At 38.3% G+C, this 21,951-nt stretch overlaps 1 protein-coding gene across 20 annotated transcripts in view; it reads right to left on the bottom strand.

Annotated features, from left to right (window-relative positions):
• Nucleotides 1-21,951, bottom strand: part of PLEKHA5 (pleckstrin homology domain containing A5) — a 174,246-nt gene that overhangs the window by 72,389 nt on the left and 79,906 nt on the right. For all 20 annotated transcript variants that reach the window (XM_071815599.1, XM_071815602.1, XM_071815575.1 and 17 more), the window contains 2 exons: nucleotides 4,983-5,066; nucleotides 3,916-4,036 (listed from right to left, as the gene is read on the bottom strand). In XM_071815599.1, coding sequence (XP_071671700.1) covers nucleotides 3,916-4,036; nucleotides 4,983-5,066 — 205 coding nt within the window. The remainder of the gene's footprint in view (nucleotides 1-3,915; nucleotides 4,037-4,982; nucleotides 5,067-21,951) is intronic.

Here is a 21,951-nt window from a genome sequence, read left to right as displayed (position 1 = left end):
GAACTCCACTAACAAATTCAGATAATTTAGATAATATAGATGTAGGCAGGTCTGATGACAAATCATACTGACTCTAATTTCACTGAGCTCACAGCAAAGTTTTAATAGGTTACATCTAACCAACTGTGAATAAAAACTTCCATTAACTAAGGAGAGCATCACAAGTGCTTTCTAATTTTAGTTAATAGAGAGAACACTTTAGATACCTTGTGATGATTTTACCACACACTGCATAAAGAGAATAAGCGTTCATAACAAATTCTGAGCCTCGAGACAAAGAGTATTTTAGGATATGGAAATACTGTAGGTGTATATGCAAACTAATTATGAGTTCTCAAACTTTTCAGATCACCTCCTCCTCTTGTTATATCTAGGATCCCTGGCCATCTCATGTTCTCTCACACACAAATCTAACATATCTTGAATGGGGGAAACATGAAGAAAGGGAAAAAAAAAAAAAAGAATTGAAAGGTTCAAATATTTTTTACCCCACAGCACTAACAATATTGCACAGCTCCAGCTCCTGGAGAAGGCAAAGAGTAGAACAGTGAATGAAGGGTCCCATTACTAACCAGTTGGTGGAAGGCGTAGAAGGTAACAGAGCTGACAAACTCATAGTCACATCTGGTACCATCTGACACGTTCTAAGGAATAGCCCCAGTAACTGTGATGCCTCTAAAACCAGAACCTACAGGATCTTGTACAGTTCCAGTACTGAGAAAGAAGCCAGAAGTCCAGCCAGTGATATTTACTCTTTCCCAAACCTGAAGAAAACAAACAGCAGCAGGGTTTTGAACTCTGGGCACACTTCATCACTCTGCAAGTTGCTCCACTCTCTCCTTAGCTGGCATAGGACACCGAATTTATGTGAGGTTTCTTCCCCCGTTTAAGAAACAGTACAAAAGTAACTAATCACCACTAAACTTATTGTGTCTACATTTGAAAAGCATGGATTGAGAACCTTGCTGATAAGAAAATTTTCTCCATGTGAACTCAAAGAATGGAAATCTAAATATCTGTTACTTTCAATTTCTGTTTAAAAATACGTTTCCGAGTCTCCAAGGCTTACATTATCTTCCAAACCACAAACCAACATGATGTTGCCTTCTGGATTTTGTAGGCAATTTCAGCGCCTTCCCATGCTGCAGTTTTCCGTGAGCTGAGTGGGTTTTTGCCTCAGCGTTTTTGCTTGGACCAGGAGGTTGGTCTTGGAGCAGATCTCCCAGTCATTCTCTCTTACTGTGTTTTGGTTTGCATAGAGCAAACTAGATTAATTTTAGATAAGACTAAAATGTCAGATGAACAAGGAGCACTACTGGACTAGCCTGAATATAAAACATGAAAATACAGAAGAGACATTCAGTCCTGAATACCAATACTGCCTTTCACATTGCTCCTGTTTACTGTGCTGTTGGCTAATGTATCTCATGACTACTACTGCAAAATTTCTGGCTAACCCAAATCCTGAGAAGACATTTATAGCTATATCTAAACTACCCATTTAAAACTGGATTGGCTTAAGCACTACATGAAATATCTATAAACAAGTGGATGAATACTTATAAAGAATTTTATACATCCTAGCTGTGATGGAGATGCAAGGAGCTCTGCAGGAGTTGTTCCAGGTTAACACTCCATTCCACTTACTATGAGAAAATTGTTAGCATTAGTCTGCTGATAATCAGGACAGCAATGAAAAGCAGAGGAGATGAACTGTGGAGGGTGACTGGTAATATGACCAACTTTATACATTAAAAAGCTGATTCCCTCAATGCATTTCAGGAGATACGATCCTATTTGTCTAGGTAGTGATTTTTAACAGGAGGGAAAAAAAAAAAAAAACAACAACAGCAAGACAACTGAAAAAAACAATTTTCAAAAGATAGATGTTTTACATAGTCAGAGGTCTGTGCTAGTATCTTCAAGTTTAGAAATACATTTAATATAGAATAAGCAGCACTTAACAGAGCTGCAGTGTGTTATTTGGCCAACACCATGTATATGGTGGAAAAGGAGGAGCAGAATCATAGAATGGTTTGTGTTGGAAGGGACATTTAAGATCACCTAGTTCCACACCTCTGCCATGGAAAGGGACACCTTCCACTAGACCAGGTTGCTCAAAGACCTGTCCAGCCTGCCCATGAACACTTCCAGGGATGGGGCAACCACAGCTTCTCTGGGCAGCCTGTTCCTGTGCCTCACCACCCTCATGGTGAAGAATTTATTCATTATCTCTAATATAAATTTACCCTCTTTCAGCTTAAAGCCATTACCCCTTGTCCTATCACTACACACCCTTGTAAAATCCCCTCAGTTTTCTTGTAGGTCTCCTTTAAGTACTGGAAAGCTGCTATACAGTTTTCTTGGAGCCTGCCCTTCTCCAAGCTAAACAACCCCAACACCCTCTGCCTGTCTTCACAGAAGAGGTGCTCCAGCCCCCGATCATCTTTGTGGCCCTCCTCCAGAGGACTCACTCCAACAGCTCCATGTCCTTCTTACGTTGGGGGGGTCCCAGAGCTGGATGCACTACTTCAGGTGGGGTCTCATGGGAGCAGAGTAGTGGGGGAGAATCAACTCCCTCAACCTGCTGGTCATGCTTCTGTTCCTGCAACCCCAAGTCCTTCTCCTCAGGGTTGCTCTCAATTCATTCTCTGCCCAGCCTGTATTTGTGCTTGGGATTGCCCTGACCCACATGCAGGACCTCACACTTGGCCTTGATGACCATCATGAGGTTTGCACAGGCCCACCTCTAAAGCCTCTCAGGGTCCCTCTGGATGGTATCCCTTCCTTTCAGTGTGTCGACTACACCACACAGCTTGGTGTCATCAGCAAACCTGCTAAGGGTGCATTCAGTCCCACTGTCCATGTCGCTGACAAAGATGTTCAACAGCGCTGGTCCCAATACAGACCCCTGAAGAACGCCACTCATCACTGGTCTCCACTTGGACATTGAATTGTTGACCACAGCTCTTTGAGCGTGACCATCCAGCTAATTATCCACCGAGTGGTCCATCTATCAAACTCATGTCTCTCCAATTTAGAGACAAGGATGTTGTGCAGGACAATGTCAAATGCTTTGCACAAATCCAGGCAGATGACATCAGTTGCTCTTCCCTTATCCACCAACACTGTAACACCATCGTAGAAGGCCACTAAATTGGTCAGGCACTATTTGCCCTTAATGAAGCCATGCTGGCTATCACCAGTCACCTTCTTATTTGCCACGTGACTCAGCACAGATTCCAGGAGGATCTGCTCCATGATCTTGCTAGACACAGAGGTAAGACTGATGGGCCTGAACCCATCACCTTGATAAACCTCTGGGTATTTATCTTAACTTTTTGAGAAGCTGGGTGAATGGAGAAAGTGGGACACAAATTCAGCTGGCCTAGGAACCTCCATGACTTTTCCCAGGCATTTTTTCCTAGGAAATCAGAACCTCATCTTCTGGTGCACTGACAGCAAACGATGTCATCTCCTCTTTTAATTTTGCCCCAGGGTCACCTTCCATCTCTCTTGTACCTACTTCTTCTAGACAATTACAGTTCTCTGTATTTTACTTGAAGAAATCTAGTCAATTCTTTGTGTATCGAGCAATTTCCATAACAATGCTTATGATGATGTCTCATCAGTGAACAAGCAATTTTGCTTGTTCACACTAATTAGAAAGGTCAGATTCTGTAAACAATTTAAGTATGTGGAAGTCATAAGATGTGAGATACCTGTTAAAATTACTGCTTCAGTGATAATTTGTTTCAGACACCTCAGTTTCCAAATTAAACATGAAAGGAGTCAAGTACCCTAAAAGATATATGCTTTCTTTCTCTTTTTCAATGGAACACTAATATATAGCACTGTCTTTGTGGAATAACTGAATGATTATAACTTTAATTTATTTTGGACATAAAGACTTACTCTGCCCACAGGGCTCATTGGATGTGCAGCATAATCTGATGTCAGATTATAGTTAGTTGCTTCACATATCATGCTTACTGGTCGCTCCTTCTTGTCTTCAGAAGTCATTGCTGCAGCAGTCCTGAAAACAGAATATGTAATAGCAATAGAACATGCTGTGTGTGCAGACTGCTATTAAAAAGCACCCCTAGATATAGCCTATTACAGCCGGTGCCCTACTTTTCCAATTTGAAAGCAATTCACACTTCTTTGTAAAACTACCTGCAACACGTTTTAAACTTAAATCTATTCTAGGTGAATTTTAAGATGTTTTAAAACAGGAGTTCTCTGTTAGTGCAAGGTGTTGATGGGATGGAAAAAAAAACAGGAATGAGCATGAGATGGAAATGGGAAGAAATGCTCTCCAAAGACCCCATGTGGCTTTGTCTCACTTTAATGAGAACACGCATGTTTGTGAAGTTTCACATATTGCTGTTAGGGTTTTCACTCTAGCCGCTGTATAACGTGTTGCAGCAATGGCCGTGACTAGGACACCCAATACCCAGCCACATATAAAACCCTGAGGGCAGGTATGACTTGCATAGATACCTTCTCATACTGTTGTCTTTCTATAAAACTAATGCAAAGACAGCAAAACCAAGTTATTATCTAGGTTTTCAGAAAGTGTTTCAACTGGCCAACAAAATATCTGATTGAGGAGATACTACCAGGCAAAACATGATACATTAAAGGCACATAATTGTCCCTAAGTAATTAAAAATGTATTCCTTTTTAGAAGTTTACTGGATTACTATATATTATATAAGCCATTTGCTAACACTACAGAAGAAATAAAGTGATAAGGGGAAATTCACACAGTGTGTAAACACAGTGCATTTCTATCATATAATTAATTTCGGCTATGTTTTTTATCTTAAAAATTACTATTAAATATTGCTTTCAAATAATACAAACATGCTAGTCTGTCTTGAAAACGTAAATATTGCAATCAGTGATCGCTGAATCTTACTTCAATATTAACGAGTTTTAAAACATGTATTTTATAGACCGAAACAGATGTCACTTACTGTTCATTCACAACAAAAATACAATTGTCCTGTGATGGCTGTCCTGTTACTGGATGTTTGCAGGTTACTTTTCGTTCATTATGGCTGTGGAAGAAAGAGAAGGAAAATTATTAGGCAATAATTTTTTGTTTTTTCAGCTCAAGTACATAAATCCAGTGCATTGAGTACATCAGCCCAGTGAAAACAATTATGAATATTTCATTACGGCATGTAACACTGCATGTGCATACACACACAAACACATATATACGCCAATTAATAAAAAGGATAATGAGTATTACCATTGGCACTGGGTTGGTAATGGTTTTGAATTTAAAAAGTAGAGCAGTAAAGCGTTACTAGTTCATATATGTTCCCTGATAATTCACTTTAGTTAAGTCTTTATATATTGATAAATAGGATTTCAGCTAGATGGGGACAAGTTAAAGACAAGACATAAACAACTGCTCTGTAGGGATAAAATACCACTTCTGTAAAAAGCAATTGTCTTCTAGCTTAGAATGTAAAGTTACTAGCTCCAAATTTTCCAATAATACAGATAAATATTCAGTGATTGGAACAAAAGTGATGCATCACAAGCACAGTTCTACTCCTGCTGCTGACTTTCTAATTGAGGGTGCTACTCCCCCGCAGCGGCCTTAGGAGCCCCCTCTGGTGGGAGGGAACGTGCTTCACCCACACCAGCAAAAACCCCTCACTTTGCACTATCTCGGTACCCTGAACTGCAGGCGTTTTTACATCGCAGCAGCTCCCACAATTAGGAAGAAATTGCCAAAATTCAACAGCTCTCAGCTGCTGCCACTCAAGACGCACACCCGAGAGCGCGGAGCTGCTGGCTGGCACAGCGACACCATTGTGCGACCACCAGAGACAAAGGGGGTGAACTGCTATGACTCCCTCCCAGCTCTCTGGCCCCGAAATGGAACAGAGAGGGCAGGAAAGGTGCACTCACAAAATTCAAACCTGGTTCAGTGATGAAAAAGTATACAAACAGAAATCAGACTAAGAAACCGCAGTGAGTCTGTCATGCAGATGTGTTATCTGGATGTAACTCGCATGCTCCAAAACAAACTCACCTCCCCTAACAGTTTAAATAATAATTATAACAAAAGGAGTATATAATGCAAAAACCCCAGTATCTGAAATCAGCACCGTAAAGCACAAAGAAAGTAATTCCATTTGATAGTATTTACTTTTGCAAACAATACATGATGATAATCTTTTTCATGTAAGGTATCACACAATATTATGCCTTTCTTATCACAAGTTCAGCCCTGGAAAATATTCTTGGACAGAGAACAAACCTGTACAGAAAAAAAAGTGCTTTAGTTGCAAGATAGCAGAAGAGGTGCAGAACAACAAAAGCTTTGAATGGCACTTTATCCTTAACACCTACTTATTTTATTGCCTATTCATTTAACCTTCTAGCTTTCAAAACTATGAAGCACAACTCATCTTGCAAATGTTACGCTTTCTACCCTTCTTGCTTCTTAAAACAACCTAAACTTAACAAGACAATCTTAACTTTCAACAGGTTTCTTGAAAATTCCTTTGGGTAACATTTTGTAATTATGAAGCATTACAAATTAAAAGTTACCTCCAAACAAAAGCTTAATAAAATATTCACACTACTTTCACGGTCAGTGGATAGCTGAATAAATGTGCATACGGTTAGAAAGATAGCTCAGTTCTTTCTTTCTTTCTTTCTTTCTTTACTGGGATTTTTAAAACCTACTAATTCCTAAATGGATAGACGTGTTACGGAGCTTAACTAATGAGGTAGCAAACGTACTTTATCTTCACACTAAATTCAGCAGAATACTAAGTTTAGCTTTCTTTAGAAGCTTCTGTTGCAGAAACGCATCCCTTACAATGAGGGGACAGAAAAGAGATGACCTGACTACATCTGTGTCATGCCTAATTTTCATGCTCCTACAGTGCCTTTCAAGTGAAAATGCCCCGGATTGAACAGAATTGAAATTCAAAACATTCCTGAGAAAGCATCCAGGTTTGGGGAGTGTTTTTGTGATTCTTCTGTTTCTTCACTTCCAAAGCCTTTTTTTTTTTTTTTCTTATGTTCCCTCTGACATTTCAGAAACTCTCACACAAAACTAAGAAGTAAAAATAAAGTTTAAAAAAATATGGAGATAAGCTGGCATGCCACAAGCTTTGCCAAAATGTTGCCGTCTTGCTCATGTGAAGCCTTGACAGCTGGCTATCAGTTGACATCCAGAAATCTAGAAATGTAGAATCAGGACTTCTGCTCAGGGACCATCAGTACACAAGGAGCACTACAGAGAAGGCACGTCCCACGCTGTGTGTGGGTGCACCCTGGTCACACTGACACAGGAAGAGGCAACGCTCAAGGAGTGTAAATGGGAGGCCATACAAAACCAGGAGGTTTCCCTGAAAGTGGGAGGAAAAGGAGAGAGAGAGGAGAAGAAGCACTGACACAAACCTATTCAAGAATATTTTCTTTCAGGTTTGAGTCATATATCAAGTCAGTATTCCAAAAACATCAAAATGTTTTTGGACAATATAGTTTTCCTTACTACTCACACTGATGTCGAGATGCAAAGAGGTGTGGCTGACATTACATTAAAAAGGCAAAAAAATATTCTAGACATAGAGCACTCTCCTGTGGGATACCCAATACTTCCTAGCATTTAAGAGACATTTATAGTCACTCCCTTCTAAAAAGGCAAGGCAAAGTAAGAGCAATTTTTTCTTTGTCTTCAGCTTAGACGCAAGAGAAATCTCTTGAGTGAACACTGGAAATTCAGCTGGTACAACTATGTGTGATGACTGTAAATATGTCTAGCTGGATGAATAGATTTTAAATACTTGCATTTGAAAACTTTTTCATTACTTATCCAAATTGTTTCACTTTTGGTGTTAACTTATCTGATATTTTGACAAGACTCCTCAAGATACTTGTGTAAGTTACAGAGTAGCTTGATAATTATTGCCATAATCCTCCCACATAACAGCAGGTTAAGGAATTTGTTTTAAACTCAATCTTGCAGACTACAAAGAGTTTCATTAAAACCAAGTTACCATGTGATATTCACAACCTTCAACATTCGACTTAGACAGTTGTTCAGTAATCCATGATTTTCTGGGTCCACATACAAGCTTAGTATTTAAAAACAATACGCTATAACAATACATATCTGACCAATAAATCTCAGGAGATTTTTTTGTTTTTAAACTGAGAACTTTATTTTAATTTTATACATACTCCAGTATGTAATTCAGAGTTTCAACTCTGTATATTTCTGTGTTTACTTCTATTATGTGGAAGAGTGACTGATACTGACACAACCAGATAGAAGCCAGGGTGTTAACTTTTTGCTTATGCAGAGATAGAGCCTCCAAGAGGCATATGGAAACAACACTCCTCTTCCTTCTCTCTCCAATCAATTTTTCCTATCAACATGTTTTCAGAATGCAGGGTAACTATACACACACACTGTTGCACTTATAATGAAGGATATAACTGACCCTTACTATTTTAGCATCTATAATTAGGTTGTATTAAATGGCATACTAAACACTACAGCCAAATTGGGAAAAATTCCCTCTGTGTTTTATCAGTATTCATGAGCATACTCTGCAAATTCAGTATGTGGCATGAACTGTTCCTCATTAGTATTTACTACCGGGATGTCTTGGGCTCCAGAAATTGACACAGCTGACTGAGATGACATGACAGAAAAGCATTTCAGTGCAAAATAAAATATATATCTTGAGTGTATTGAAATAATATTCTCTTAATTCCAGTAGTGGTCTGAGACAATGACCTGCTATAAAAAGATCAAAACCAAACCAAAACAAGCCATCAGTGAGCAAATAAAAAACCCACACAACAAAAAACCTTAACCACACCAAAATAGCTCAAGCAAGGACAAGTTCCATTTTTAGCTATCTCAGTGCAAGACAACTGATACCAACTTAACAGCATCAACTTAACTTGACCTTTTTCCTCCAGAAATTTTTATAGTTCTCCTTCCCAACCCCTTCCTCTGAACACTGCAAGCTTTGGCATCATTTAGCAGGTAGCTTAGCTTTGGGATATGGACAAGCCCTCAGAGCAAAAGGATTTATCTTGTTGAAGGTAGAAGTTGACAGCAACCTTGAATTTGACTCATGTTATTTGCCTTCTTATCTGCTCTCTTTCTCCTTTCCATCCCTTGAGACCCTTAATCTCTTTAGAAGACAGGAGTATTTTACCTATTTTCACCAATTCTAGACACGTTCAAAAAACCTTGTTGTGTAGTTTTAACCTACTCACTAAATGCACAGTCAACGGCAATCTTTTCGATGGCCAAATGTGATCCAAGGACTACTAAAAAAAGCCCCCAAGTACATAATTCAAATATATTATTCCATTTGTAAGTAGCAAGAGAATGCATAATGCCAGGAGCAGCATTTGCCAACACAAGTCCTGTACAAGCAGGATAGATTGTTTTCATTCTACCTTGTGTTTTACAGGATTGCTGACCCCAAGATGCTGTGTACCAATATTTTATTTTAACATACACCACCGCAAAATCAGTAAATTAAAAATTCTGTCCAGTTTTGCCATTTTGAAACTGCTATAAATCTTTAGCAGGATTTTTTGAACGGGGAATAAGTTCAAATAATAGCTGTTGAAATGGAAAAAAGAGAGATATATAATCCAGTTGTACAGGAGGATGCACACAATTCAAAATGAACGGTTAGGCCATCTGTCCTCTGGAACACAGCAGTTCACTCAGAAGTGGCAAGAAAGATCAAACTACTAGGGTGGGGACAGTTGGTTTGAGGTCTCTCCATTGCACGATTTGGTTTGAGTTTCTTGTCCTGTCAAAAAAAAATAAGCTGGGCCAGAACTCCGAAAGACACATCTGGTTTTCTCCCACTAAAATTAAAACTAGATGCCACTTCAAAGCTTCTCTCATGCCCTTTCTTTGTAGACTTTATTTATGTGTTCCTAAATGCTAAGGCCTTCTCATTTGCTGATTTTCAACGTGACCATCAAAGCAAAGGCTGAGTTCTACTTCACAGAAAGAATATAAACAAAGTCATAAACCAGGACACAACTTTCAACAGGCCTCCATATCTTTAGTTCAGAAAGACTGTTTCTTTTCACACGTGAAAACTGAAGAACACATTTCAGAAAAATGCTACATCTCTATCTGCCTCCAAACATTTATTCTACATCTTAGATAAGATTCAGAGTCTGACAATCTAATCTGTATCATGCAAACATGCAATCCCTGTATATCACAAATTTACTCAGAATACATAGATGTATTTCAGGTGAGAAGCAATTTTATGCATTTTTCATACGTGCTTTGTGACAAAATACTTTAAAAGATTACAGATAAGCTAAGAAGGCAAAAATTACAAGAGTAATTAAGTCTTCATCTCTACATCAATGCTGAATCTTTGCACTGACATTTAAAGGTAAGATTAATATGGATACAAACATAAGACAAATCTAGGCCAGTTTTATCCTGCTTCTGTGAAGCATTTCATTCCTGAACTATGGAAAAAAAAAAAAAAAAAGAAAAAAAAACAAGAAAAGGAAAAAAGAAAAAAAATAATCACATCAGCAGTTTAATCTTGTGTTTGCTGTCTAGCATAAGAAAGTCCCATTTCTAGTTGAAGTAAATGCAATAACTTACAGATACCTAACAAAAAGTTGTCTGAATTTGGAAAAAATTTAAGTAAATGCAGTCCTTACACAACTGTTAGCAAGGATGTGGTCTCTGGCTGTACCAGCTCTTTTATTTTACTAAATCTGTAATGGCACATTGTACAGTAAATAGCAAATGTAAGCACTTTTTTCTCAGTGCTATCATACCCTACAATTACGAGTCTTTTTTCAATTAAGCTTTCTGAAGAACAGCTTTGGAAACCACGCTCCATGGCTCCACTGGAAAACATATGAGTATGGTAACTTAACATCAGGGAGCATGAACAAAAGAGGGTGTAAAGAGACAGCAAGTTTCAAAGCAGACAAAGTGCTGACAGACCTGTATAATATCACACATGCTGCTAACAGCAAAGTGTTTATAGCCCTTTGTGTGTGCACACGCTTGGGAAGGTGCATAAAAAATTCTACCGATTTTCTTGGCAGACAATGCAACACCTAAACTAGTGTTGCTGCTGCCAACATATTTTTTTTCTCTACTGTGACTTTATTTTCTCAGGCAACGTGTCAATTCTGTGGGCTTTCCTTTTAAGCTCTCCTTAGTTCAAAAAAAGGCTGTTAGTCATGGGAGTTTTGGCATCCTTGCTGCTTCTGTAATGAAAAAGCTCCTGGACATTTCTATACAACTGACTATACTCCAGCTTTTCATTTATTATTGATATTTATTTTCCAAAGATTAAGCACTACTGCCCTGATATGGCAAATCTTTCAATGAGACCATTCTAAAACCAGATGTATATTCCAAAAATATTCATGTAAAAACAAAACCTCTTCTCACTTGCAGCAGATATGATTAACATTCTCTCATACTTCCAATGCAGAAGTGTAAGTTTATGTAATTAAGTGCAAATACTAAAAATTCTTTCAAAATGATAAGATGAAATGCTTTTTAAAACAGATTATAGTGTATTACAGATTGAGAAGCTTTTAATAAGTAACTGTTGTTTCTAACTGAGCACTGCATTTTCAGAAAAACAAAGTTCTATTGTTTTCAGTTTTCTCAAAACTTTGTGGGAGGGTGTCTTTCAGTCTGTAGGAGACGTATTTGGGAATTTATAAGAAAACGCTGGTAAAGGACACAAGAGCCACACACCTTTAAAAAACGTGGCAATTCATGAGATGTGCTTGCCGTGTGTCGTCAATTTATATAAAATTTTGCTACATGCATTTTAAGCCCCGGGCACAGTGTCTAATACAGTACCTCGATAACAGCACTGCAGAGGAAGAAAAATTTCAATTCAGTAAGTCAGTAAGTATTAGTCTGTATCAGAAATGACTAATACATTGTTTGCTGTTTGAGATAATTTCGAGAAAATAGGCAGGTGCTAGAAAGCAGAACTATCTGTAAGCCTCAGATTTGATAGATGAAATCCAAGGATCCCTTAATGGTTAACTACCTGGAAAGCTTCCAAGAACTCGAGTAACACAGCAATTCTCCAGTGAAAGCCCACAATCTGTTTTCTAAAGAAAAATGGGGTTGGGAGTCACGTGGTTCAGCAGGTGGCTTGTGGACCAGACCAGCACTGGATGCTCCGACCTGGCTGCTAACGCATCTTCTTGTTCAAGACTGACAGCAGATGTCTGGTCAGGTAATGCTACCCAAAAGCACGCTTCCCCAATGCAGGAGGAATGCTGCAGCCTCTCCTGAAGAGGTAGAGAGGATGGAGGAAGTAAAAGGTAACTTGTGGACAGGTCAACAAAAAGCCACAGTCAATAGCTGTTCCGATACATAGGGCCAGCTTGCTCTGCTGCTGAAGCTGGATCACTCAGATCAGTAGACTAATAAATTGCTGAGTTCCATTCAAATGAGTTAATTAGGAACCATTAATTGATTTTTTTTCTCATCTATGTGATGTTAAAGGTTTTCAGAACCAGAAAAAAAACCTGACTTGAACTTACAAGGACAAATGCACCCTGGCTGTGTAACTGAATGATCATGATTGTACCACATTACCCAGAGTAATTCATCCCACCAAGTAAATTAGAGAGAACTTGGTCGTCTTAGTCACCCTCCACAACCCTAAGCACCAATTTCAGTATAAACTTTCAGCAAATGCTTTGATAGCTGCGTAAGAACTTTAAACGTTTTCAAAGCTCACTAGACAGAAAATTATCTCCAACACATGACTAAACTCAGTTCTGCAAACCTTGGCCTTTGTGATTTATTGCAGCATTAGAAGCGTAAGTGAAATGTGTTCTTGAGCAAGTGTTACAAACAGAAGTACTAACTCAACTGACAATTTTGACTTATGCTTCCATTTCACTGCATGAAATCTAGAGACACTTTGCTAACGAAGCCTACTCTCATAACAGTTCCTTTTTACCAATTTTTACATGTTTTTCAATAATTGTTTTGAAAAATAATTGCTAAAGAAAAGTGAATGCAGACAATTAACCAGCTTAATACCTACCTATGTGTATATCACAGAACATATGCATGTGTGTATATATATATATATATATATATATGCTTAAGTATAATACATGGCCTATGCAAAAAAAAAAATCTTGCTGTCAAAGGCATTTCCAACTGAAGACTGACTTGGGTTGGACTGCTCTGCAAGCTCACATGGTTTCAGGAGCTCAAGACATCTCCAGTTAGCACACCCTGAAAAAAGTCAAAGCTCTGCTGTCTTAATTTCCATTCGGCTTGAAGAGCCCGCATCACTGTCACTTCTCTGCATCTCAAGCACTGACAACCTTGACTCCTGTCACTCAACCTAGCTCCCTCTCCACTTCGTTCAAAAGGGAGCTCAACAGAAAAAAAACAAAACAAAGCAAAACACCACTTTGGGTTTCATTTGGAAACAGTTGTGCATTTGCTAACAAAAATTATAAATCCTACAAAGCGTTACCACTGCAGTCTTTTCAAACAGCTTAGATCATTCTCAAATACAAAACAAGTGTTTCAGAACAGCCAGCAGTTCCTGTTCACAAAATCTAGGTATTTAGTAAATTGCTACCACAGCCCACTATTTATAGTTCTCTTACTGATGAGCTGTTCTGCCCCACATACACTATGTATCAGATTTCTTTTCATCCCAGTTTTCACCATATTATGCTGAACGTGGGTGGGTTTTTTTGTTTGGTGGGTTTTATTTTCTTTTGCTCTTAAGCTGTAGACAAAAAGAGCCTACTATGAGTATATGCTCCTCATCTACTGCATTACATTTCCATTTTCAACATTTAGCACTTAAAAGCCTTATCTCTGCCTCTTCCTCTCTCCCAGTTAACAAACCAAAGGACCACAAAATGAATAACTGTGTATGTAGTTCTTTCCCCAGTTTTCCACTCTCTGTGCGCAATGATTCCAATGCTTTCACTGTCACGCCTTCTTCCCCTCCCTACTTTCCATCCTTGTATAACAGCATACAATTACCTATTACTGCAATAACCCCCTCAAAACCCACATTTCGCTTTGCTTCCATTGTTGGTCTCCTTAGACATCAACTGTGAACTATCTTCACTGAAGACTGTTTGCTCTTTGTTGAAAGATATGACTTGGTATTTTTTTTTTCACTCTTGTATCATACAACTCAGAATCTTGTTTAGTTTAGTCTCAAACTAATTACAGCAGCAACAGCCTTTGAAGAATAATTGCAGGAGTTACAGCACCAGTCAATCGTTCAATTAAATTTCTGCTGTAGAAATGCAAAGAAGTAAAACTGCTTAAATATTAGAGTAACGAAGGTTACATGCATATATAAAAATATATTAAAAAATGTAATTTCAGTAACTTACTAGATCAAATTCAACAGCAGATTTCATGACACATTTGGTGAAATCACACTGTGTTGATTCACAAACAGGATCAAAATCTGATATCCATTAACAGAAGTAATTAAATACCTTACTTCTCTTAAGAGTTTTCTAACCTTAGGCCAGATTTCTACGGATATCTTTCTCTTATCTCATCTGCCATTATTTGCGATTACCCTGGTTTGGGTTTGGAGTTTTTTTGGTTGGTTAGTTGTATTTTTTAAAAATTATGTGAATCACAACATTCATTTTCTATGAAGCAAATAATTGTTTTTATGTTAGCCAAGGTTACGCCAAGTGTAGCAACATAACATTGTCATCAGATAATTACATGACTTTCATAATTTCTTGATCACTTTCCCAATGTCGTGAGAGCTGGGAAACTTCCATCTCTAGTCAACAGCCATTTTTATTAAACAACACCACACTTCTATTAATAACCCCGTAGAACTTGTAAAAGAAAGCCAGACTTATCAGACATGTATATCAGAATATACTAGGTCATAACCAGATACTTCCTCAGTCTGTTGAAAGAGGAAATTGGTCTTGCAAGGTTCTGCAAAATAAATACCATTATCACCTGGGAAATGCTTGGAAATACTTCTTTCAACAATTTGACAGAAGAAAGCAGCTGAAATGTTGGTGCGTCCACTTTTGAATCAGTTTTCATTGTGGTACCAATCCAGACACATCCTGTATTTTAGACTTGCCCTCACAATACATCCTATTTTGCAAGAAATAAGAATAGAAACCAAAATTTATATATAAAAAAAAATCTGTAAATGAACAGTCATCACTACTACTTTAATCACTGCTCTTCTTAAAGCCATTGTAAGAATTTAATTGAATAATCTTGGTGGTCCACTGATAGAACATATGCAAATATGTGCACCAGACCCCAGAGGATAATTAATTGAAGCTTGCACCATGTGTGGGCCTGCCATTCATTTCAGACAAAAGAGTACAAACTCTATTAAAAAAATTCATTGCTTATGACGTAAAGTTCAAGTACAGAGACACAGGGGGTATAAAGCATGGCACTGAACTGGAACGCTGAACGTGTCAGCTGTCATCTCCAAGGTCCGAGGGCGCAGCTCTCCTGTTTCCTTCAGTCCATTCGGGCTCAGCTTCAGCAGCTTATCATTTCAGAAAAATAATAATATTGTTCCCTTAGAGGAAGAGCAGCAAGTTGGTTTAAAAGGCTCCAAAAGACTGAAATGTCAGCAACAAATAAAAGCGGTTTGAGATTTTTTTTTCAAAATCACAAATAGATTAGAAATTATTGCAGGATTTTTTCTGCATACATCCTTTAAAATACATGTTTTTCTTGCAACATCCATGCTTAATGTTCATGTTTGCATTTAATGTTGATTTGCTTGTATTTCAGACTAGAGAACCTGAAGGAGATATAGCATATTTTAATCTAGGTGTGGACACCAATCAGGTTTGTGGGAAACCCCGAGAAGTGACCTCACTGCAAAGAGATCACATTTCCTCTCTATTCTCTGCTTTTAAATTCATCATTTCCTACTATTCTTCATCTCATCAGCTTCAAGTATTTCTAAAATTTAGGCAGGCCTCAAGAATGAAGCTGTAAATGCTGCTTTTCAGAAAAAAATCCATAATACTAACCACAAAAAAAATACTGAAGAGTTTCTAAGCATCACATTTTGACGTGTTAATTCCTCTCACAGCTTCCTCTTAAACATTGGGACAAGTCCTTCCCATGGAGAGAACGCCAGGCCAGATGGACCCACCATCTGATTTACCACGATGGCTCTCATGCTCCTATAGCGAGTTCAACTCTCTCAGGGTTAAGTGTCTGCCTGTGCCTAATTGCTGGTGCTAAGAATACCTGTCAGCAATTAGCAAAACCAGCCTTTTAAGTGTTGAATCTGTCTTCTGTGCTGTTTAATGCTATTAGTCTCCAGTGTTAATTCCTTGCTTTGATGCATATGACCAAAAAGCAACTGGAAGCCCATAGTTTTATATAACAAAAAAAAGGGCTGAAAAACATGACATGGAAACAGGCAGAGCCAAATTACAGGTGGGAACTGGAGACTGGCACCATTCCTCTGTTACCAAGCACGAAATGTAAGTGTGGGAGCATTTTGAGGCTGTGGTCAAAGGAAAACGTCCAAGGCTAGATAACGGGTGATGCCAACTTAGTTAAAAATACTGAGAAAGAAAAAGTAGTTAAAAAGATGCTTCTATATAAAGATTATTCACAGTAAAAACTAATGATAAATTTATTTTAGAACCAGACTACAAATAGCAAAAAAAGCAAGTCAACCTGAACACACGATTAAGTAATGCTTCCTTTAAATAGTGTTTTAGCTACTCCCATCTCAATGCTGAAGTTCACATGAAACAAATTAACACCACAATTTAGACAGATTTCTGAAGTAGCAGCAACAACTTCTGACAACTTCAGCAATACTGCTACTCATCATTCCATAAGGAAGTGGCATAGATGTAAAGTAATTACAATATACTTTCTCTGTAGATTAAAACAACTTGGCCTTTTGAAGTAAATGAAAGAAAATTCTATATGATGAGTAAAATCAAATGAACTATTTAAGGCATTTTCTTTTAGGAAATGGCTGTACTATACTGAAAAAATGATTTACCGCTTAGAATGTGTTTTAATGCATTCAGGCATTTTAAAAGGTGAATTGGTCAAAATAAGTATAATAAGAACAAGGTCACTCAGGTAGTAGGTTATATCATTATTCACTTTACCAGATAAAATTTTAGCACCCCACCTGATCAAGAGTTTACATTTACCACTCACTGCTTATATGTAGATTGTCAATCACTTTGATGCCTGTTGCTCTGGTCTAAGCCAACCTTTACCTCCAGAAGTCTGGAAATTTCCATTTGACAAAAGCACTTCTTCGCTGCCTCCCCTGGCATTTTCACATCTTCTGTTTCAACACCTACACAGTCTGTTCTGCATCATCCACTTCTTTCATGAATGCAAAGGAACAACTACAGTTTATTCACAAAATGGACTGTCAGCAGATTTGATGGCTATGCAGGAAACACTCAAGGCAAAAAGATATTACATTTCAGTCTATCAGTTTTACATCCTGACCCTCACAACTGTATCCTAATACAACAACACAACTGAAAGAATACTTAATTTTTATCAAGAGCTATTGATGATTCAGCAACACATGCCCCACATATCTTATGAAGTTCATTAAGACTAAGTGCAAGGTCTTGCACCTGTGTAAGGGCAACCCCAAACATGGATACAGGCTGAATGATGAGTGGATTGACAGCAGCTCTGCAGAGAAGGACTTGGGGATACTGGTGGATGAAAAACTGAATAGAAGCTGTCAATGTGCACTTGCAGCTCAGGCCAACTGTATTTTGGGCTGCATCAAAAGAAGTGTGGCCCACAGGTTGAGGGAGGTGATTCTGCCCCTCTACTCTAATCCTGTGGGACCCCAGCTGGAGTCCTGTATCCAGTTCTGGGGCTCCCAGTTTAAGAAATACATGGACCTGCTTGAGCGGGTCCAGAGGAGGCTGAAACACTTCTCCTGTGAAGACAGGTAGAGAGACTCGGTGTTGTTCATCCTGGAGAAGGCTCTGGGGAGACCTTACAGCAGCCTTCCCATACCTTAAGGAGGCCTACAAGAAAACTGAGGGGCTTTTTACAATGTCATGTAGTGATAGGACAAGGGGTAATGGCTTTAAACTGAGAGAGGGTAGATTTAGATTAGAGATAATGAATACATTCTTTGCCATGAGGGTGGTGAGACATTGGAACAGGCTGCCCAGTGAAGCTGTGGATGCTCCATCCCTGGAAGTGTTCAAGTGGGACTTCGAGCAACCTGGTCTAGTGGAAGGTGTTTCTGCCCATGGCAGGGGTGTGGAACTAGATGATCTCCAAGGTTCCTTCCAACCAAAACCATTCTATGATTCTATGATACACCTTCAGAAAGTGGCACAGCAGGTTGTCTCTTCCACTTACACTTATAGGTTAACTGCAGCAGTGGAAAAAAAACTGTGGGACAATACCTTCTCTTGAATAGACATTATGCCCCTGATAACCTTGTCAGTATTTTCTTGCATTAAATTCTTAGCTCAGTGACAGTCAGAAGCTGGGAGCTGTTGCCTTTCACAGGTGTTTTTTTCAAGCTGTCGTGAGATTCCAAGCTGCTAGAATTGTGTCATGCCATTCAAAGTCTACACGCAAGTCATTTTTGGCTAACTCTGGTAGGCTGCTCTCTCACATATTGAGTAATAAAATGCTAACAGCATCAGTGACAACTTCTTGAGTTTTAATCTCAAGAGCCAGAATTTTCTGATGTGAAGCGCACACATACACATACCTGCCACAAAACACTGAAATTTATATAACGCAGGTGCCGCTGTAACACTGAAGTATTTTGAGGTTTTACCCTCAACCTGTAACTGGGATAGAAGCAGTGCAGGCTATCAAGCTCAGCTTCAGTGGCACAGTAAGGCCACATACAGGGATGTTGCACAGCAAGAACATGTACCCAGCCCACCAGCCCAACACCTGTCATCTGTGCAGGTATGCTCTGTGTGCAGGTCCATGTCTATTGTTTAAAGCCAGGTCTACACTCTTAAAACTCCTTCGAGAAAATGTCTACCTGCTCCAGAATGACAAGTCCAGTCCATCCTTTGCTCTTGTGCTGGTACCAGTGCTCAAGCAGTCACACAGTGACCCAGTTTATGCAACAGGAAATGAATTTTTTACAAGGCACTAAACTTCCTGCGGGCTCACAGCACGGGGTGAAGTGAGGGGTGATGGAACTGGCCTTTTTGACAACAGCCTCAAATTGGTGCAAGTGATATTTTTCATGTCAGAATAGCTCATCTGTACTAGACATTTAAGAGTGTAACTACATGGTAACGAAAAAAAATATCCTGGTGAAGACTCATTTCATGAAGAAACACCTTATGTAAAAATGGCAAATCAGTTTCACTTGTGTCAGAGCAAGAGGTCAGGGACAAAAGAACACTTGGATGGCAGACATCACACTCAAAGTAATTTCAATGGAATTTTCAAATGACAAGAAAAAAAAAATCTAGTACTTTGGGAACTGGTTAAAGTTTTTCTCATGTTGAATTTGGCTTTAGAAATAATTTTAAAGGATAATTTTAATAATTTTAAATTTAAATAACTTTAAATATTTTTATATTTATATAAATTTATAATAATATCCAAGAAGATACATTAACTGCAGTTTACCATATGGAGTATTACTCATTTCTTCTACCACTAGCAAACACTAATATAAGGCAGAGATTTGCTAGGCAGTGAATTTTCACACAAAACCCAGAAGGGAAAACACCTTCCCTCATTTTGTTATTTCTGGATTACACATTTTTATCAGAAAAGCAGAATTTAGACTACACTTCAAGATTATAAAACAGAGTATTTGTAAAAAAAAAGCAACAAAAAAAAAAACCAACATGTTTTTTCAGTATGTTTCAGAAAAAGTTTCCAGAGTCAGCAATTTTATAGATGTTCCAGATCTATAGAATAATTATGCTATGCAGAATTTTTATATATCACCAGCTACTCAGTACAGCTCTACATGTCATGTGCTTTCTGACATTAAATTGTTACAGCATGGTTTTCTTCTGCTGCCCATGGTTTCCTAGCATTCTTTATCAGTATCCAGCCTCTATGTGGGTTTACCTCCTCTCCTTGCTATGCAGTGTGGGGGGTTAGATATACATTTACAGCCAGCAGGTTGACAGTAACACAATATTTTAGCAGTGTTACAAAGAAAAAAAAAAACCAAAGAACCAAACTAACAAGCCAAACAAAAATAACCCCCAAACCAACAACAGCTACAAAACCAACCAACCAACCAACCAACCAACCAACCAACCAACCAACCAACAAAACTTGAACACCTAGATGTTGCAGTAAAAAGACCCTTGGTTCTTGCTGGCAGAAAAGCGCACTGTTGGCTTGTTTGTTTGCTTGAACCCACATTCCTGGTGTCCACTAAAGATTCAGGCACAGTGCAGATCACAGAACAGGTTATCACAGATCAGCTCTAACTCCTCATCAGCCTGTTATTGTTTATGTCTGCTCTGATTGACACACTAATAAAATATCTAAAACAGGTTACTGTTTACTCTTTACTGTTTACTGTCTAGATCTGTATGTACAATAACGTTACTCCAATGGTAGACAAAACAATAAAAACCTAATTTGAAGACGCAGCCTTTCTGTATCATGTTTAGGACTGACTATTCAATAAGAATTGAGAGATCACAAATCAATGCCAACTTTAAAAATGGCAACACCATAACCCAGGTCTTCACTGGTTAGAATTAACTACTATTTGTGAATATTATTAAATATCCTTCTATCCCACTTGAGACTCAAAGCAAGACTCAAGAATTTTAACAGAGGAAGGCTGGAAAAAAAATATAGTTCACCAGTGACTTCTCATTCCACATGAAAAATCTGCACAAAAGCAGTCTTGCATGTTGAAAACAAAATGCCACTTGAATAACTCCTCCATGGAGTATGAATATGGGAAGTCTGGCCGTTAGGCTGGGAAGTTTGCTGATGTCCGTCAACTGCACGGTGTGCTAGCATTCAATTTGCTCCTATTCCCTGGCTGCCTCAGGCAGGGAGTCTGAAAATACTCTGCCAATGACACATCAGCAAAACAGCTTGCCATGGTCTCCTCTCTCATGTCCTTTCCCTGGTGATATTTGAGGCGAAACCATCCAAATCAAACAATTCTAACTACTTCATGCAATTTAAAGGAGCAGAAAAAGCAGAAGCCAAAAAGGTACTGGAAGATAAACTCATAAAATTTATTCTATTACTTGTATAGTTCCAACCCTGAAAATGACTGGCACTGAACATAACTAAGTTTTTAATGATTTAATGCTAAGTTAAAAGTTTGATCCCATAGTATGTTTTTTTCAGAAGCAAGTGTGGTCTTCATGAAGTAAGTGTTTTCCGAATTTTGAAAAAAAAAAAAAAAAAATTCTACAAGATGAAAACAGATCACTATGAGGCAAATCTAATAACATTTTAAGGTCAAGCAATAAATTCATCAGCTTCACCAAAAGCAAGTGTGAACAAGTGGTAATGCCTTGCCATGAATGCTGTTCATACTTTTCCTCATTAGGCAGAAGGTATTTTGAGGTAAAGAATCTGTTCAGTCATCATTGCTCTAAACTATTTCACTGTTCAGATGAAATCAGAAATTCTCTCCTTCCTCTCTCCACGTACCAAAATAAACACCACACTTTAATCTTGTGAATATTTCAGCAGAATGATAGCTTTCACTCTTTTCAAGAAGGAAATTTGTTTCTAAAGCCAAATAAGGGAAAATACAGATCACGCTGAATGTTTACAGTTTGCATTGGTTAAGGGATCATATTATTTAGATAGGAATTTCAATACTAGAAAAAACATACATAACTCCCCTCCCCACCTTCCTTTCCCCCAGTAAAACAGGCAGACTGATATATCTCGCTCAGTTCAGAACC

This window comes from Patagioenas fasciata, chromosome 1 (assembly GCF_037038585.1).
Source record: "Patagioenas fasciata isolate bPatFas1 chromosome 1, bPatFas1.hap1, whole genome shotgun sequence".
Classification (NCBI taxonomy): Eukaryota; Metazoa; Chordata; class Aves; order Columbiformes; family Columbidae; genus Patagioenas; species Patagioenas fasciata.
This window is presented reverse-complemented; position numbering and strand designations above follow the sequence as displayed.